The following is a 20,602-nucleotide window of genomic DNA, read 5'->3' on the forward strand; positions in this document are numbered from 1 at the left end:
CCCTGATTTATTAATGTCATCCCATTACCATTAATAAAATTTATTTAAAAAAAAATTAACTCCACAACTAATTCAGCATTCTGAGTTGTCTCGAATAACCAGATTTAAAAAGTCACAGTATCTTCAAACTAAAACAAACTTTAAGGCCATCTAATTCAACCATTTCCCCATGTGAGATTCCCTTTAATCCCTGATTGATGATCATTGTTCAGTAGGAGATTGTTACTTTAAGGCAGCCCATTACAATTTTAAGAAGTGAGAAAGTTTTTTACTGAGCCGTGGCCTATAACTGGCTTGCTTGGGCCCATAACTGACTTTTGGGGCATTACAGAACAAACATGCTATTTCTTGCATATAATAACCCTTTAGTAGTTAAGAGGGGATCATACTTCCACTAAATCTATTCTTCTCTGTGATCATGTCTCCAGTTGCCTCAACTATTCTTCATGTATATTTCAAAGCACTTGTCATTCTTCTTATCTCCCCCCTCCTTTGGTTCTACTCCAGTTTGTCACTGTATCTTAAAGGTTTATATGCTATAAGTATTCATTTCAGAAATATTTCTTGAGATCCTACTATGTACCATTGTTCTATGTACTTGGAATACACAAGTAAACAAAACCAACAAATATGCAGCCCCTCCTGCAGCTCATATTCTGATGGGAGGAGATAAGAAAATCCAAAAAAGATAAGTTATAGTGTATGTGAAAAGTGTTATGGAATAAAGCAAAAACTAGACCAAGAGGGATTGGGAACAACTTAAAATATGCTGGTCACAATAGGCCCAGTTAAGAAGGTGACATCCAAAAGAGGGGAGGGACTGGTCTAGGCAGAGACAACAATCAATGCAGGGGTCCAAAGGAAGAAGAGTGCCTAAAATTTTCTAGAAGTATCGAGGAGACCCAAGTGTGAAGTAAACAGTAGACCATATCAGAGAGGTGATAAGGCTAGGGTAGGTCATAAAGGGCCTCTGGTTTTCATTGTGAGAGGGAGAGCAGCTGGAGGATTTTCAGCTGAAGTGACATGATTTGACAATTTTAAAGGAATACTCTGTTGTGTTGAGAGTAGATTGGAAAGGGGTGAGGCTTTAAAAAAAAAACACAGGAAGATCAGTTAGGAGGCTATTGCAGGAATCCAGGGGAGAGTGGATGAAATTAGATGGAAAAAAATAAAAAGGGTAAAGAGGATATCAACTCTGAATGTATCTTGTTCTGCTCCCCCCAAAATTTTTACTAAGGTATAATTAGCAGAAGTTGAATCATAGTATGTACTCATTCTTGACTGGCTTCTCTCACTCAGTAGAAAGATTCTGAACTTCATCCATATTGTTGTGTGTATCAAAAATTTATTCTCTTTCATTGCTAAGTGGTACTCCCTTGTTAGAATATACCATAATTTGTTTATCCATTCGTCTGTTGATAGACCCTGGGTTCTTTCCAATTTTTGCTATTACAGATAAAGCTCCTATTATAAACCTTAATGTATAAGACTTTGTACATTTCATTTTTTTTTGGATAAATACATAGGAATAGAATGGCTGGGTCATATTATAAGAGTATGTTTTACTTTTTAAAAAATGGCCAAATTGTTTTCTGAAGTGGTTGTATCATTTTACACCTCTATAGCAGTGTATCAGTTCCAGTTATTCTACTTGGTGTGGTTAGTCTTTTTCATTTTAGTCACTTTGATACATGAGTGTGTACAGAAGTCTCATTGTGGCACTCATTTGTATTTCCCTAATGACCAAGGATGCTGAACAACTTTGTGTGTGCTTATCTGCCATCCACGTATCTTTGTTGAAGTGTCGGTTCAAATCTTTTCCCATTTTAAATTGGGTTGTTTTCTTATTGTTGACTTTTAAGAATTCTTTATATATTGTGGATATAAGTCCTTTATCAGGGATATAATTAGCAAATATTTACTGCCAGTTTGTGGCTTGTCTTCTCATTCTCTAACAGTGTCTTTCCAAGAACAGAAGTTCTTTATTCTGAATATGTTTTGAAGGTAGAGAAAACGGGATTTTCTGACAGACTGGATATGGTGTGTGAGAGAGAGGAGTCAAGGACTACACCAAGATTTTCAACTGGAAGCAAATGGAAGTCTGACACCAACTGAGATGACAAAGAGATCAGGACTTCAGTTTGGGATATGCTATGCTTCAGATACATAAAGTTCAAGTGGAGATTCAAGTAGGTACTTGGACAAATAAACCTGGATTTCAGAGAGAGAAGTCTGGGATGGAAATAAAAATTTTGGGGGGGTTATAAACTTTCAGACTATATTAAATATTAAGTTAGTACTTCACTATGTCCCAGGCACTGAATTTAGGACTTTCACAATTATGAATTTATTCTTTAAAACTATATAATATAGTGGAGTTAATGCTACACATTAGTTATTTCAAAAGTTATGGCTCAAATTGGACATAATTTTCACCATCAGAGCTGGCGTTTACAGAAGGCTTATTGTGTGCTAGGCTTTTCTAGTGCTTTACATGTTTATATTACTTATTTCTCAGAAATTATAGGAAGGGAGAGAGATGAGAAGCATCAACTTGTACTTGCGTCACCTTAGTTGTTCATTGATTGCTTCTCAAACATGCCTTGACCAGGGGGCTGGAGCCAAGCCAGTGATCACTTGCTCAAGCCAGCGACCATGGGATTATATTAATGATCCCACGCTCAAACTAGCAAGCCTGCACTCAAGCTGGATGAGCCCACTCAAGCCCGTGACTTTGGGGTTTTGAACCTGGGACCTCTATCCATTGCATTACCACCGGTCAGGCTGTAACTAAAATTCTTGTTTGCATATGAGCCACTTCTAAAATCAATGTTTTGGTATCGTGTACTTACAAAATTTAATTTTGAATTTTTACGTAGAATTTTACAGTTAGCCCTTTCAAAATTTCACCATATTACAGGAGTTCCACTGGAGAGCAAAATTATATTTTTCTTGAGAATATATGACACTCAGTGATAAAATGACTACAACATTCATCTCTGGTAGATTCTATGTACTAAAGATCTTAGAAATCATTTCATTACCTTTAGGGACTTAACATTCTTCCTCTGCACTGAGCCAAAACAGGTTCACCAATACATAAGAATTTATCAAATAATTAGCAGAGAAAAGGATAAAATTACTCTTTTAGAACAAGGAATAGAATCTTTTAATGGACTGCTCTTACTGATTATAGATTATAAATTTAATTGTGTTATGCCTGGCAATGTTTAATTAACATAAAGTGTTTCCCTGGGTTCTATGAGCTGTTCTAGCAAATAATCATATCCAAGGAGAGGAGAAATCATGGAAATCTCCAATTTGTAGCTAAGTGGGATAAAAGTTGTGGGTAACCTGGGGACTTACTACTTGCAAATGGCATCTGAAGTGGGGGGGCACTTTCTATGAGACTAGGGGTAGTGTCAGAATTTGACTGAAGTGTAGGACGTCCTGCTGGTGCCAAGAAAACTGCTTGGTGTGAGAAAAAATCCACACACATCTCATGGCAGAAGTGTTGTGAGTAAGTTTAAAAATAAGGGAGAAACACAGAGAAGTGAGTTTTTCCTAAACAGTTACATATTGTACAATCCCACTCAAATAATACTCTCAAGAGGACAAAAATTATAGTGATGGACAATGAATCAGTAGTTGACAGGATATGATTATTCAGGCACAGTATGAGGGGTAACAGAACAGTTCTACATTCAGATCACAGCGATGTTTATACAGTTCTATACAGGTAATAAAATGTCATAAAACTATACACATACACACAAAGAACTATATATAAAAACTGAAATTCATATAAGGCCTGTGGTTTAGCTAATCATAGTGCTCCAATGTTGCTTTCCTAGTTTTGATAATTGTATTATGGTTATAAAAGATATTATCATGGGTGGGGGGTAGGGAAGAGTGGTGAAGAGCACATGGGAATTCTACTACTTTTGCTACTTCTATGCGAGTCTAAAATTACTTCAAAATAAAAAGTTTAAAATACATCACACTTCCACTCTACGTATTTAATGCTCCTATGGGCTTCCTATTTTTTTTAAATACCTCTAATTACTCACTGAGCCTCATCAATTTTCCTCCCTTAAAGTCTCTCAGCCTGGGTATTTCTTTCCCACTCCCACTTTCACTCCCTGGTGCAGGCCCCTGTCATGTCCTGAGTGGCCAGCCTAGGCTTCTATAGCATCGCTTTGCCTTTGCTCCCATGTACTCCCCTCTGTAGCACACGACCCCCTTCAGTACAACAAACCCCTGGAGCCTCCAGTGATCTCTATGCTCCTCATTAGTCTTTCTGAGCCTGTACTCCTATGTGCTCCTTCCCACACGTGACTCTTTGAGGTTATCTTTGTTATATCAGTATCATTTGAAAATTCATTTCAGAGCCTGACTATGCCTTTCTCTCTCTAATAGACTGGGAAGTTTAGTATATAGTAGACTGTGAACTCCATTTCTAGTGAACACCGTTTCTGCTCACCATTCCTGAAGGTGAAGTGGAGAGAGACAAGGACACAGTAAAAAATATGTTAGTTTATAGAACTATACCTATATTATGATTTCTGATATTTTCTACACAGACAAAATTATGAAATTAAAAAAACCTAGTAAGGTATCCAGAAAACAAGCAATAACAGAACCCCCAGTCATTATAAATGAGTCCAAAAAATAAAAACAGTATTTTCTAGATCACCTACTACTACTACCTGAAACTAACAGTAATGTCATATGAATTCAGGAAAATTTCTATAGAATGTACCTTGTGCTTGATTTATCATCCCTTGTGCACATGGGATGCTCAATATACATTTAATTGGTGTGTTGATTGATTTTCCAAAATTCAAATTGATTAACTTGACAGAAATACCCTTTTCTGTATTTTAGTACAGTAGAATACTTTAGGGTCTACATATTAAGACTACAAAGGGTGTGAAAAGAGCTCTATTATTATTTAGGAAGAAAGTGAAATTTTATTTTTATTTATTTATTTTTTTTGTATTTTTCTGAAGTTGGAAATGGGGAGGCAGTCAGACAGACTCCCGCATGCGCCCGACCGGGATCCACCCAGCATACCCACCAGGGGGCGATGCTCTGCCCATCTGGGGCATTGCTCTGTTGCAACCAGAGCTATTCTAGTGCCTGAGGCAGAGGCCACAGAGCCATCCCTCGGTGCCTGGGCCAGCTTTGCTCTAATGGAGCCTTGGCTGCGGGAGGGAAAGAGAGAGACAGAGAGGAAGGAGAGGGGGAAGGGTGGAGAAGCAGATGGGCGCCTCTCCTGTGTGCCCTGGCCGGGAATAGGACCCGGGACTCCTAGAAAGTGTAATTTTAGTGGGTTTAAGAAGGGATGGGAGAAACTGGAGGAAGTGAGTATAGACAACTCTTTATAGGACTTTTACTGGCAAGGGGAGCAGAGATAGGGATATAAGCTGGAGTGGGTTATAGAATCAGGAGAAGATATGTGTGTGTAATGAAAATAAACTGTAGCATGTTAGATCCAGCATATAGGAAACTGATCCTGCAGGAAAGGGAAACACTGCTGGAGCAATGTCCTTAAGTACTATATTTCCCCATGTACAAGGTGCTTCCATGTATAAGACACACCTTAATTTTGGGGCCGAAATTTGAAAAAAAATGTATTACATAAAGTTATCGAACTCAAGTTTTATTCCTCATAAAATTCATACAACTCCTCATCACTATCTTCATATATTGCCTCGTCTTCAGTTCCATCTATGGCATTTGAAATGCCACAACCACTGTATAAGACGCACCCCGTTTTTAGACTCCAAAGTTTTCAAAAAAGGGTGCATCTCGCCTGACCAGGTGGTGGCGCAGTGGATAGAGCGTCGGACTGGGATGCGGAAGGACCCAGGTTCGAGACCCCGAGGTCGCCAGCTTGAGCGCGGGCTCATCTGGCTTGAGCAAAGAGCTCACCAGCTTGGACCCAGGGTCGCTGGCTCCAGCAGGGGGTTACTCAGTCTGCTGAAGGCCCACGGTCAAGGCCCACGGTTCATTGAGAAAGCAATCAATGAACAACTAAGAAGTCGCAACGCGCACAACGAGAAACTGATGATTGATGCTTCTCATCTCTCTCCGTTCCTGTCTGTCTGTCCCTGTCTATCTCTGCCTCTGTAAAAAAAAAAAAAAAAAAAAAAAAAAAAAAAGGGTGCATCTCATACATGGGGAAATATGGTAAGTGAATGTGATGGTGTACAAAGGAAAGAGTTGTGGTAGGTTGAATTAAAACCCTGGTTCCATCACTGACAACTTCTGTGACTTGGGCAAGATTCTTCAACTCTCTGAACCTTAACCCTTTGAGTAGTAGGAACATTCAGGTACGTTTCTTGTGCCTCCTGACCATCTAGAGTACGATCATACAAAAATTTTTATTTCAAAAATGTCTAAGGCAACATTAAAAAAAGGCAAATGTACATTCTTCTTGTTTCCATAAATTGGTTATCAAACAAATATGATTTTAAGTTAATAAAACTGTAGCTGGAACTAATTTCATTTTTTGAAAAAAAAACTCCCGGGGGTCAGCGAGCATGAAAAATACTCACTACTCAAAGTTCTCACCTATAAAGGGAGAATTCCTTGGAATTATTAAACTGTGAAATGTCTTCATCAGATACTACTGTTTAATTGAGTTCCCAGGTTGTAATTTTCTTTAATACTTTTTGGCAAGATGGAAGATAAGAAGAATTTTAAAAATCTGCCTTCTCCCCAAGACAATAAATCCATATTTAGTATCTACTGAAATAAAAATAATGCTACGAGGCACAGTCACACCTACAATAATTAACTTATTATAACACAGTACCATTTCATGTTGTTCATGTTGCATATCTTTGGAACATGTGTTGGTAGAGAACAAAGAGGGCTTCTTCCCTGATATATTCTGTCTCAATCCGCTTTTGTACCCTCTGTTAGCTGAATGTCACTTGAGTGATAAGTGTTCAGAAAAGTGGAGGAGGCCTCCTATGAGCTCATGTACCTTCAGCCAGGGGTGGTTCAGTGCTTCATAAACGGTGATCCTCTCAGCTGGATCCAGCATCAGCATGCGACGCACTAGGTCTTTGGCACTTTCAGAGATATGGCTCCATTGCCTCGGATTCATCTGCAGTGAGGAAAAGAAAAATGATAGTTATTTTCAGTGAAAAGTTAACACTCACTATTATTTAAAAGTCCTATACTGTTTCAATGTCAATGAAATTCTCAGAGCAAAGACTAGAAATCCAATTCTAAAGGCTTGTTTTCTAAGGAAGAAGACAAATGTAATTCTTTTGTCGTTGCTGTTCATTATATGAGATTTTGCATCAGAAACTATTCTTTATGTGTGTTCTTGTTGTTACATAAGTTATAATATTTTTAATAATTGAAAAATAGAATGTTATGATTCCTGTTTCTACCTCAGCTAGAGTCTAGAATACTTTGACCTAGAATGAACTAAAAGACAATTTATAAATGAAAATTTCTAAGAAAAAATTTTAATATTTGTATTTTAATTGGGATTAGCAGTAATTGTGAAGCTATACAAAGTTATTAACAGAATATTTTGGTCATTGTATATCAATTTCTGTTTTTAGGGGAAAATATACAATCACCATACACCCTATGAAATAAGCAATTCACTTGTACAACGTCCTCAGTGAAGGTACTTTTGCTCCTTTTTCAGAGACAACTAGGCAACAAGGTGCACTTATTAAAGTCAAGCAAAAAGAAGTTATGAGTTGTTCAAAAGATACAGAACTTTTTTGAATGGATGTGGATGTGGAAAGCAGAAAATGCAAAGGAATGCTTCAGGTTTGGGGTTGGGAAGGCAAGTGGGTCAGGAGGGTGGAGATGTAGGAGGGTCTCCGTCCTCATTTAAGACCAGAAAGTGGACTGACCAGTGAGCTGCAGGGAGCTGCCTGCTGCCAGGAGCTTTATGCAGTGCTGCGGCTTTAAATGGCAGAAACAAAACAAAACAAAAAACCCCAAACAAACAAACAAAAAAAGGCAGAAACCTATCTCACATTCTAAGGGAGAAAGATGGAGAATAAAGTCCATGACAATTTAATGCCAAATGAAATCACAACTTGCATCAGAGTACACATAAATCATTACAATTTGGTCAAGGGTTAGCATTAGCCATGTTGCTCTGGCTAATGTGAAGCTTTGTACTTGTACATGGGGAGTGAAAAATGTCTCCAGGTTAGGGAGGGATCATTCATAAAAATGGAGGATGTTCCCTTTCTTTTTTCTAACAGGCAGAATTCCAAAGGATTGTCACTTCAGCTTGTCAGAGCCCATTAAAACGAATGCCATGAGGTTGTTACAGTGTTGTCATCCTACTGAAATTGTGATCAACTGCCCAGTTTGAAATAAGGAGGTGAGTGACTAGATAGGGCTTAGGTAGCTTTGCTCCCTCTTCCCCATCCTAAAGCTGTTGTACTCTTTAATGTCTGAATGACTGGTCCTTGGGAAAGGGTCTGAGAAATCCTCTCAAAGTGGTGGTAAGATTTCTTTTTTTTTAATTTTAATTTATTAATTTTAATGCGGTGACATTGATAAATCCAGGGTACATATGTTCAGAGAACACATCTCCAGATTATTTTAACATTTGATTATGTTGCATATCCCTCACCCAAAGTCAAATTGTCTTCCGTCACCTTCTATCTGGTTTTCTTTGTGAGATTTCTTGAGTATAGGTTGAGAAGCACACTTCCCCATCCTTTTATGAGGGAGCCCAATCTAGATTTTTCTCTTTCTTTTCCTCAGAAGAGTAGGTAAAGTTAGTTTGGGAGATTGAGTACATAAGGGGGAACAAAACAAGACTATAAAACAGTTACTTATTTAAACACACAAGTCAGGCAGCTTAGACTTCTGCTGTGTAGACAGTAACTGGCTACCTGTAACAATGGCATAAGATGACAGTGTATCTTTTATATACTTTGGGAAATATATTTTGGTCCTTTATTAAAAAGTTAATTGAACAGACTTATAGATACTGAGAACTGAGGGCTGCCAGATGAGAGCGAGGTTGGGGGCTGGGTGAAAAAGGTGAAGAGAGTAAGAACTAAAAACTGGTAGTTACAAAATAACCACGGGGAGGTAAAGTACAGCAAAGGGAATATAGTCATTCATGTTGTAATAATTATTCATGGTGCCAGCTAGGTACTAGACTTACTAGGGGCGGAAATCACTTCATAAATTATATAGCTGTCTAACCACTATATTGTACATCTGAAATTAATATAAAATAATTTTGAATGTGAATTGTAATTGAAAAACAGTTAACTGAAATTAAATGTTAGTATATATTCCAGTTAAATAGTATTCTCTCACATCTACTTTAAAAGATCCAGTAAGGTAGCAAATGAGAATAAAAAGTTAAATTAAAATCACTTAAGACTAATAGTGGTTTATAAAGTATGACAGTATAAATGTACTACATTTAAAAGATGTCATCAAAAATTTCTTGAGAATACCCAATAGAAAGCAAGAATTTTGTTGATAGTTCTTCTGTTAAGAATCACTGGGTGATAAAATGATATTTTGAGATATGCTTCACAATAACCTAAAAGTATGTAAAGTATGGATAAAACAAGATGGACTGTTATGTTGATAAGTACTGAAGTTGGGAGTTCATTATACTGTTATCTCTATTCCTTTTATTTGTTTTAAATTTTTAATAATAAAAAGTGTAAACATAAGTGATAATGGAATCATAGCATAGTATACTTAAAAAAAAAAAAGATCATCATTGATGGTAGAGATAAATTTATACTTGAGATTGAGCTGCCGGAAACCTGAGGCTTTTGTAAGAAATCCATGAGTATAAGCAAGAGGTGAGGTTAGCCAAGAAAAAGCATAAATAAGTGATTGACCTCAAAGCTTCAAAGCTTCAAACCTTCAGGTACAGAAGTTATGATACAGCTACCACCATCCATCTGACTTACTACAATGATAAGAATGGGACTTTAAAAATAATTTAGCCTTTGTACATGTGAACAGTCCAAGTTTCTTATAAAGAAACAAAAATAACTATTTAATGCTTTAAATATAGACCAAATCAAATACCAGAAGCTGTTGGAATGAAGCGCATTGCCTTGGAAACAAGGAAGTTAGCATCTGAACAAACACAAAGGAAGAATTCTATTATTAGCAAATGCTTATAATTCAAAAAGGCAGGTGGGAGATTTTATTATATGGTACCTACGTAATAAGTCACAGTGAAGATGAAATGAGTTAAATATAAGTACTAAGAACAGTTCATGGCACAAAGTAAATGCTATGTATGAGTTAGCTATCCTTATTGCTAGTATTATTATTGTGCTGGTACATTACCAATTGTGTTTATTTTCCTGTCTTAGCAGCTGTGATCCAACTTGGCAAAGTTCAACTAGAAAGCCACAGTGTGCATTTCTGAGAGCCACTCACAATTTCCAGTGACTGGAGGGGGATGATTACTTAACAAGCAGTTTCTGCAGACACTGAGTTACCTTGAAAGAATTAATTTGATTCCCTAGTGGCCGACTGGATCAGAGAAAAGCAGAAAAACCTATACTTAAAACATCTCTGTCTGTTAACAGAGTTTTGGCATACATATATCTTAGTCCAAATAAAATATAAGACAAACCTGTATGTCTTTTTTTTTTAATTAAGTTTTTTCTGAAGTGAGAAGCGGGGAGACAGAGAAACAGACTCCAGCATGCGCGTGACCGGGGTAAAGCTCTGCCCATCTGGGGCGTTGCTCTATTGCAATGGCAGCCATTCTAGCACCTGAGGCGGAGGCAATGGAGCCATCCTCAGTGCCTGGACCAACTTGCTCCAATGGAGCCATGGCTGCAGGAGGGGAAGAGAGAGAGAGAAGGGAGAAGGAGTAGGGTAGGGAAGCAAATGGGCGCTTCTCCTGTGAGCCTTGGACGGAAATCGAACTCGAGACATCCACATGCGGGGCCAATGCTCTACCACTAAGCCAATTGGCCAGGGCCAAACCTGTATGCCTTTTAAAGCTGATAGTACCTAAGCCAAAAAAAAAAACCTGGAAAAGTAAAAACCAGTTTCACCTTTGTAAGTCCACAAGCTTCAGTTTTGGCTTAAAAGAATAAGGCTACAACTCTGAAACTACTTTAACTTTCTTTTCTCCCCCCACCCTTTCTTTACTCTCTTCCAAGTCCCATATAAAATCCTAACATTACTAAGAACTGAAAAGAAAACTTTAGGGACCTCAAAGTTTTGGAGTCTAGTGTTATATAAACCTGTGTGTCTGGTTTTATGTTGCAGGCATGGCTGAAAATGAAACAGTGGTTCTGCTGAGTAGAAAGTACAGGTTTTAGTAAGAATGAGAGGAAAAAGAACTTCCCCAACACAAGCTGGCCTGATCTGATATCCAGACATACTGCCCCAGCAAAAATGGCAAAGAAGAATGGGGATAGTGAAATCAACCTTAAGCTGTTGATTTCTAAGAATCCTTTAAGTCTTTTTGGTATCCCTATTCACAATGTCAGTAATGACTTTTTAATTTGTAAACAATGAAAGTAACAATTTGCTAATCAGAAATTTGTGAATTGTACATGTGGTTTCCAATTCACATTAGTCAAAGAAAAATATGAATGTTTAATTTGCAGCAAGATGGCTCTAAATTACATTATGGACTGCAGTTGTGATACTGGCATTTATTTCAGTTTATTCTGGAATGTAAATGGCAAATTTTTCAACTGTGCTCACTGATTACATAAAATGCAATAAATAAAGTGTGACAAGGCAAAAACAAATAAAGGTTGTTAAACACTAAATAGAAAATAAGACAAAGAATTACTAAAATTACTTGCATGAAATTTCCACTTTAACTTTACAAATTAAGCAAAAAGTTTAAAAAAATTAAGTCCTTTAAGAAAATTACACAAAGATTTTAATTTTCCAGCTCAGCCTGAATAAAAGAGTTTAGTCACCAGACAGCTAATGGATAGTTTAAAATCTGGGCTCAGGTTTGTCACAAACACCCTACTCAGGGTAAAATAAAGGTAAAATTCTATCACAATAAATTCTAAAGATCATTTCAAATTCTTTCCCTGAAGTAGAATTTTATTTGAAATCAGTGTGGTACTCATGAACAACTTCTTTGACTTAACTGAATGAGCAGTTTGGCTAGAATGTATTTATGGTAAAAGAATTTGAGTTGTAGTGAGTGTGGTGACTCTGAGGGCCCAGGACACTTAAACGATTGACTGTTTTGCACATGGCGGGAGAGGGTGCGTCCTTTTGGTCTCTGGTTTTTACACTGTATAAAAGGGGAGTAAGGTCTGGTGTTCCAGTCTAAACACAGAGTTGGCACCCAAACAGGGCGGACAGACTAAGGCTGCAGCAGAGGGAAGGAGAAGGGAAGGGAAGGGCATTGTTTTTTTTTTTTTTACTCTTCTTAATCAAATAGATTTAAATACCTTTATTTTTGTACTGCTGTTGAAAGAGTGCTAGAGCCATCATGGTCTGCACAAATACTTCCTTTAAGGGTTTGAGCTGAGTATTATTATAATTTTTAAAATTTATTTTCTTTCTTTTTTAAAATTTTATTTAGAAAATTAAATTTAATGGGGTGACCTTGATCAGTAAGAGTACATAGGTTTCAGCTAAATATCTCTATAGCATTTGAAGTGTTGATTATGTTGTGTACCCATCACCTAAAGTCAAAGCATTTTCCATTATTTTTTAATTTACTGGGTTGACATGGTTTGTCAAACTACATAGGTTTCAATAAAACAACATCTTTATACCACATTGTGCACCTTCTGCCCCAAGCAAAGTCTCTTTCCACCTCTATTTCCCCCTTTGCCCTCCTCCCCTACTCCCATTCCTCCTTCCCTCTGGCTGTTGCCACTCTGTTGTCTGTATCTATGTATTATGTATACATGTATTTTTTTGCTAATTCCTTCACCTGTTTTCATCCAGTAAGTAAGGCAATGGTTGTTTTAAAGCACATTCCCTCTCTTCTACTTAGATGATAGTTCAGCTGATAATGATTCAGAAATTTGCTTGCAGCCTATGTTGCTCACACCAAGGCCAGTGGGTCAGTAATGCAAGCAAAAAAACTTATCTCTGACTTGGTAACTATGTGACAGTTAATAAGCAATCCAAAGATAGAGAGCTACTTCTAAATACATTTTCAGAATAGTTTAGTCTCAATGGAAAAAGAGAAACATTCATAATATATTACCTTATATTTTCCTTTAATAATGCCTTCAAAGAGTCTTTCCTTGGTTCCATAGAAAGGCAAACAACCACTTAGCAGGATAAAAAGGATCACGCCGCAACCCCAGACATCTACGGGTTTTCCATAAGGCTCTCTTTTGACAACTTCTGGGGCCATAAAATGAGGTGTTCCAACGCGTCCTACATTTAAAATAACAACAATAACATCAAGAAAATATGTTTACATAAAATGAGCTTTTATCCCCATTTGAAAACTGGAAATTATAACAACAGAATGAACAGTTTAACAATATAAATATTCTCTCACCACCTCTGCCCTCCTCCGTAAAATCAAGTTCTCTGAGGGAAATAAATTATTTATCTAATTAACTCTCTGAAAATAGAGCCCAGGATAGGTACTTGGTCTTCTAACACTGGTACTTCTTAATGAATTATGCAGAGTACACAGCAAGTGTTTACATTTTCTTGCTTCATGAAGAAGTTGTTTACATTTTCTGATTTTCACTAGTTCAAAAAGCACTAAAAACACAGAGCAGAGGCAGGTGGAAGAATCAGCAGGCAGAGTAGCTGCCCAGGAAAGAGCTGGGAGGGCCTGCCCTGAGCAGGTGGTGGGAAGGGATGGGTAGTGCAAGACAAAAAAAATCTGTAGAGAAAAAAACTTACTTTTGGCTACCAAATGGAAATTCTCAAATTAAAACTCATGCTGAGAACTTTTATTTGAAATATGAATTTGAATCTGAAATCCTATTCAGATTTTAGGTGTTGACTATAGCAACTAGCAATGATTAGTAATATTTTGTTATAGGATTAAAATTCTTTCCCCATTGATTTGGGTGAGAGAGAGAGTGGGGGGAAGGGAAGGAGAAGCACAAACTTGTTGTTTGACCAGTTGTCCCATTTAGTTGTGTACTCAGTTTTATTTTCTATTTTTCTGAAGTGAGAAGCAAAGTGGCAGAGAGACAGACTCCCACATGTGCTTGACCGGGATCAACCCAGCATGCCCACTAGGGGGCGATGTTCTGCCCATCTGGGGTGTTGCTCCGTTGCAACTGGAACCATTCTACTGACTGAGATGGAGGCCATGGAGCCATCTTCAGCGCCCAGGCCAATTTTGCTCCAGTGGAGCCTTGGCTGTGGGATGGGAAGAGAGAGAGAGAAAGGAGAGGGGAAGGGTAGAAAAGCAGATGGGCGCTTCTCTTGTGTGCCCTGACAGGGAATCGAACTCGGGACTTCCACATGCTGTGCTGACGCTCTACCACTGAGCCAACCGGCCAGGGCCCTTAGTTGTGTACTCATTGATTGTTTCTGGAACCTGTGACCTTGGTGTGCTGGATTGACACTTTATCCACTATGCCACTTGGCCAGGGCTTTGTTATAGGGTTTTTAAAGGCTCCTCCTAATGTTAACATTTGAAGTGAATGAAGGCAAATATATGACATGAACAAAAGTTATGAAGCTCCTTGCATTCAATCCTTTTTGACTTCCATCTTCTTTTAAAGATTTTTTTTTTTTGCCTGACCAGGCGGTGGCGCAGTGGATAGAGCGTCGGACTGGGATGTGGAGGACCCAGGTTTGAGACCCCGAGATCGCCAGCTTGAGCATGGGTTCATCTGGTTTGAGCAAAAGCTCACCAGCTTGGACCCAAGGTTGCTAGCTCGAACAAGGGGTTACTCAGTCTGCTGAAGGCCCACGGTCAAGGCACATATGAGAAGGCAATCAATGAACAACTAAGGTGTCACAATGTGCAACAAAAAAATAATGATTGATGCTTCTTATCTCTCTGTTCCTGTCTGTCTGTCCCTGTCTATCCCTCTCTCCGACTCTCTCTCTGTCTCTGTAAAAAAAAAAAAAAAAAAAAAAAAAAAGAATTCTTTTTTTCCTATCAATACAAGCTGTTTGCACATTAGTAACCATCTGTAACTCAGTATTCCAAAGGAAGTCTTTTCTTCTACTGTAGAATGAAAGGCTTGTACCTTTTAGGGAAATTATTGTGGGAGGAGGCACTGCCCACCATAGTCCTGGCAGCTCTTCTAGCTGTATGAGGGCCCAGCCCCCTCCTCTTCCTCTTTGCCCCCCTCCCCCCTGTCTGTATACAGAGTTCAAGATCATTTTGACTTTTAGCATTGCCTAATACTTTATCTAGAGCTCAGAACTGTGATTCAGAGTTACAAAAAGACTTTAGAGGTCGAATCCAGCTAGAGACAATGTATCATAAAGTCCCATTAAGTCACTGTCAAACTTGGTTGGGATGGAGACTGATCAAGCAACTCTTAGTTTGAGTACTGGGATGTTCCTTGCTACAGGTCATTATGGTTCCCCTCCATCCCCAATAATAGAAGAAATGAAATTCAGGGTTCAGAGAGTGAAAATATTTCCGTTTAGAATGTACAGTAGATTGAATACTCTACTGCTTAGAAGAAAATATTTTTTATTTCTGTATTGCCCCATTTTGATTCAAGTAACATAAAGAAGCTGAATTGATTAGACCTCCTCCTACATGAATAGCCTGGGCAGAACATTCACCTTGTTCTGATGGACAGGAGCCAGCATGAGTAGGGAAGAGCAGGATAAGAAATCAGGGTATCTGCTGACAGTTTGCATAATACTTTGAAACTCACCTTACCTCCTACCACTTCCCATATAATAAAGATCCAAGCAACTCAAACTGAGGGCCTCACTTTGGGATTGATTTGTCAGTGCCACCATGGGCAGCCCCAGTCATCCTGAGGAGGTTCTCTCTATTTATCTGGATTAAAGACTACCCTGACGTGGAGAATTGCTATTCATATTTGAGGAAGATGCATGCATTTTGGTTCAAAAATTTGCTTATAGATGATAGAAGGAAAGGCAATGGTAGGAAGAATATACAGGAATGAACTTTTTTATTTTGTGCACATCAGCAGAATGGAAAAGGATTGGAATTAACCTTTAACATAAACTGACCTCCCCAAACTCCTTGTTGTGTAATCTCTTAATTTCTCCTTTGTGGTCACTTGATATTCATGACTTTGACCACAAAATTCTAAGAACAGGAAGCCAATTACTAAACTAAATTAAATGTCACTGTATATGACATACATCAGATAAACATTTAAATATTTCAATACTATGTATGTTTTCTGATAATATAATAAGACCTTATTACCCAGAACCTGAGGGAGGGGGTTGTTTTGAATAACTACATATTCAATACTGTAGAACTTGAATCTTTATGTACCCAAACCTTTTTATTTCAGTCCTTTTGGATGGCTTTCTTCCTACAATTTCCTGACTTCTTTTATACAAGTTGCTACACATAATTTAACCTTTTCTTGATGACTCAGAATTGTCACTGTGGATATCAATTAAAGAACTAAACTATAGAACAGGAAACGCTCTCAGGAACTTCAGAGGTATGCAAGGGTTTATTTGTGCAGTATAAAAGGCTGCTGTGTTTTCGCAGTTTTGGTATCTGATTAACATATTTTTTTCTGTTGGCTTTTGTTTCTTTTTTTCACTCATTACGTTCACTGCAACCTCAGCTTTAATTTGTTGCATAAAATCTGCTATTAACTGGAAACTAATTAGCAACCAGTATCTTTCATTCAATAACAATTTCCTTAGTGCCTACTAGGTTCTAGACACTGCAGTAGGTGCTATGGACATACAGAGGGATAAGCCATGATTCCTCTGGACCCTCACAAAGCTTAGTCTTTGACATGATTACAAATCTCTACATCAAATGCTACATGGAGGTACATAGCTCAGATAGTTATGGTAATATGGAAGAGACGGAGTAGGTTACCTAACTTGGGATGGTGAATTTCAGTTTGCTTGTAAGATGAGATGATTGTTAGCTCAGGCTTCAAGAGCAGTATAAGCTACCTACCTAGACAGATAAAATGACAAAAGGCATTCCAACTAGGGCGAATAGAAGTGCAGGGTATAAAGGAACACAAATCCAGATAATGTTTTGAAAAATGAGAACATGCTAGCTTCATAGAAAGTGTCTTTAGATGTTTGCTTGAGAAGAAAATCTGTGGGTTTTTAAGAAAGAAAGAGTTTTTCTTGCATTATAATGATTTCTTAGGTTCCAGGTATGTTCTAGGTAAGTGAGTTTTCCAAATAGCTGAGTTTTAGATAGGAGAAGTGTAAATACATGGGTGGGCAAAAGTAGGCTTATAATTGTGAGTATGCAAAACAGTTTATTCTTTCTTTCTTTCTTTTGATAGAGAAAGGAAGAAGGAAAAGGGAGAGAGAGACAGGAAGAGAGAAAGACGCATCAACTCATTGTTTCACTTAGTTGTGCCACTGATTGCTTCTTATATGTGCCCTGACTGGGGCTCAACTGGCACCCTCGGAGGTCCAGCTGACACACTCAGGATCAAGCCCTGACTGGGGCTTAAATCTGTGACCTGTGGCTTGAGCTGGTGACCTTGGCACTATGGAGTATTTTGCTCCATCCACTGCACCACTGACCGGAGCAGTTTATTCTAATATTATTTTTAATTATTGTATTATTTATTTGTAAAACTGTAAACCTACTTTTGCCCACTCCATATATGTAAATTGTTTTTACTCTGTGAAACATATGAAGGAGAGAATTCCTTTCTATTTGGAGGACTGAGTGATAAAAGATTCTAACTGACAGGAAAATAGCTTTTCTGTTAAATGCCAACAAAATTTTCAAAAGTACCTCAAATAACATGAAAGCTTTTTGAAAGAAAAATATTTATCCCTATCCACATATATCATATTTTTAAAGACACTGTAATGCTTGAAGCAGTTATTTCAAGATTTTAAGGAGAAGGATGTTAAGAAATGACAATCTTTTGACCATCAGAAAGTTTTTAGCTCAATTGCCAAGAAAAAAAAATTTTGCATAACTCATCCATTTTTGGCTTAAAATCAGCTTTAAAAATATGTGGTTAAGGGGAAAGGTTCATAAACTTTTGGAAAATAAGTTAACATGTAGAATATGTCCAGGTAGGTCTGACCTATGGTGGCGTAGTGGATAAAGCATTAACCTCGAACACTTGATTTGAGGTTGTCGTTTCAAAACTCCAGGCTTGCCTGGTCAAGGCACATATGGGAGTTGCTGCTTCCTGCTCCTCTCCCCTTCTCCCTCTCCCTCTCTCCCTCTCTCTCTCTCCCTCCCTCCCTCCCTCCCTCTCTAAAATGAGTAAATAAAAAAATCTATAAAAGAATCTTTAAAAAAAAGTATGTCCAGGTAAATTTAATGAATCTGTTTTTCCCCTTCAATAGGGATGCGCCCTAAAATATGAAGCCCTTGCCACTCTGAATACTAACAGGACGCATATCCAGATCCATAGAGACAGAGTCATTACATGTTGCCAGGATATAACAGATAAAAGGAGTTGGGTTCATTTCATTTTGTTTCCTCAACCTTAGGGATATATTTATCAGAAATTATTTGTTATAATTGTATCTTCTTAACACAGAGGTGATCCGTACAAACATCAGATTAGAATGTTAGTTTGCCAGCAACATTTGTTTAAAAACAACAATTTAGGATTTGTAGTTGAATGCAAGATTGATATGGCCAGAGGCATTATGTGGCTGTCCAAAACAACTAATGCAACTTGGGGAGCCTGACAGAAATTTAAGACCCAAAGCAAAAGCAGTGAAAGCCCCGAGCTCCTGTGTGTTGGACTGTGCCAATAGTTGTGTTCAGTTCTGGCTTTGTTCTTTGTGCATACTGAGGAGATTCTAAACCGGTTTACATGAGAAATGGCTAAATTAACCTAGAGAAGTTAACTTGGACAAAACTTTGGGGAAAATGACAGCTGCCTTCAAACCACTGATTGGCTATAACATGAAAGGATTAAAAGAGTTCAGCATGGCTCTCAAAGTCAGAATTAGGATCACTGGGTGAAGTTATAGGAAGATAGATTTCTATTCAATGCAGAGATGAACGTTTCAATACTTTTTTTTTAATGTTTCTATACTTAACGAACTTTCCAAAAATGGAATAAACTATCTTGGGATATAATGAATTCATTGTCATCTGAGGAATTAAACTAGAGTTCTATCTACCCTTTGGTCAGTCTTCTGATCATGGATGAAAAGTTCTGAATTAGGAAAAAAAACAGTTTTTAAATCTACATTCAAATAAACAAGGATATCAGAAAACAAAACAAACAAAAAAACTACATTCAACTTGCAGTTTCTCATATTAGTGAAAATGATTAGCTGGAAGAAAATGCAAAATAAGAAAATTTAAACCTAATTTAATTTTAGAGGGCAATGTAGTGAAATAACAATTTAAAGAATGTAACTCTGACTCATGGCTCATTTTTCAGAAGATGGTCTGTTAATGCTGCTTTGATGTTTTAGTAATAATGAATGAAATGGAATGGAATATCCTGGGGAACATTATCATTTTGATATTTATCATTTGTCAGGTATTTGAATTTAATGTAAGCATTCTTGAAAGATGAAAGGTTTGATATTTTCCATATTTTTCCTCTTTGTGAAGGCTGGTAGTATTTGGAGACAGAAAACAGAGAAATGACTAAATGACTGATCATTCATATAATGGAGAACTAAGTAATTTGCAAAACTAAGAAACAGAACAAAAATCAGGACAGTTTGAGCTGGAGTCAATTCAAAGGAACAAAAAAAACCCCCAAATACTTGAATCCGTAATTAGTGTCTACCTCTGTACACTAGTGAAGAAAGTCTCTGTTTTAACTTTTCTTCATTTTCTAGCCTGGGAATTTTCTAGTTATGTTTTGCTTTGGCTAATAATAAAATCAGTCTGCATTCCCAGCTGCTTACTCTTTCCAGATACACAGATTATAACTTGAGCAGTACTCTGACAAAAGGAAAGAGTAAAACAATATGAAATTAAAAATTAGCCATTGATGTAAGACTGAAAGTGGATACTCCACACATTTTTGATTTGACTTCGTTTGGTCAGTTCAACTTTAAATGTCACTTTGCCTCAAATATCGTCTTCTTTCAACTGTTTTAGTCTCTGTAAGTAGGGTCTCTTCTCTGTTGAGTGCTGGGGATTCAAAGAATAAAAGACAGCTTATTCTTAAGAGACTAAGATTCTAGTTATGACTAAAGAGTTATTAAATTCAAAACTATATGATTGCACTTTTCGGGGGTGGATTAGGCTGGGTGGAGTGGGGCATGAAACACTAAAGATAGGCTAATATTTAGTTTGAAAGTTTTACAGCAGCCTAAAAGTGACCAGGTTTTGAATATTTTTAAAAAAGTTCTCTTACCTCCAGCTACAAGTCCAGACTCCCCTAATTGAATAGCTACCCCAAAGCCCCCGAGTTTAACAGGTGCTGAATTTTCCTTTGAGGCGAGGAGAACACAGTGAGGCTGGAAAGAAAAACAGACAAACAAAAAGCAAATCAAAGATAAAGATTAATTTAAGATGAACAATGCAATT

The 20,602-nt window shown here is 37.5% G+C and overlaps 1 protein-coding gene across 10 annotated transcripts in view; it reads right to left on the reverse strand.

The window, feature by feature from the left end:
- Window positions 1–20,602, reverse strand: part of CASK (calcium/calmodulin dependent serine protein kinase) — a 493,794-nt gene that overhangs the window by 175,895 nt on the left and 297,297 nt on the right. For all 10 annotated transcript variants that reach the window (XM_066250386.1, XM_066250384.1, XM_066250381.1 and 7 more), the window contains exons 6-8: window positions 20,430–20,532; window positions 13,199–13,374; window positions 6,998–7,120 (exon numbers count right to left, since the gene is read on the reverse strand). In XM_066250386.1, the coding sequence (XP_066106483.1) occupies window positions 6,998–7,120; window positions 13,199–13,374; window positions 20,430–20,532 (402 nt within the window). The remainder of the gene's footprint in view (window positions 1–6,997; window positions 7,121–13,198; window positions 13,375–20,429; window positions 20,533–20,602) is intronic.

This window comes from Saccopteryx bilineata, chromosome X, assembly GCF_036850765.1.
Source record: "Saccopteryx bilineata isolate mSacBil1 chromosome X, mSacBil1_pri_phased_curated, whole genome shotgun sequence".
NCBI lineage: Eukaryota > Metazoa > Chordata > Mammalia > Chiroptera > Emballonuridae > Saccopteryx > Saccopteryx bilineata.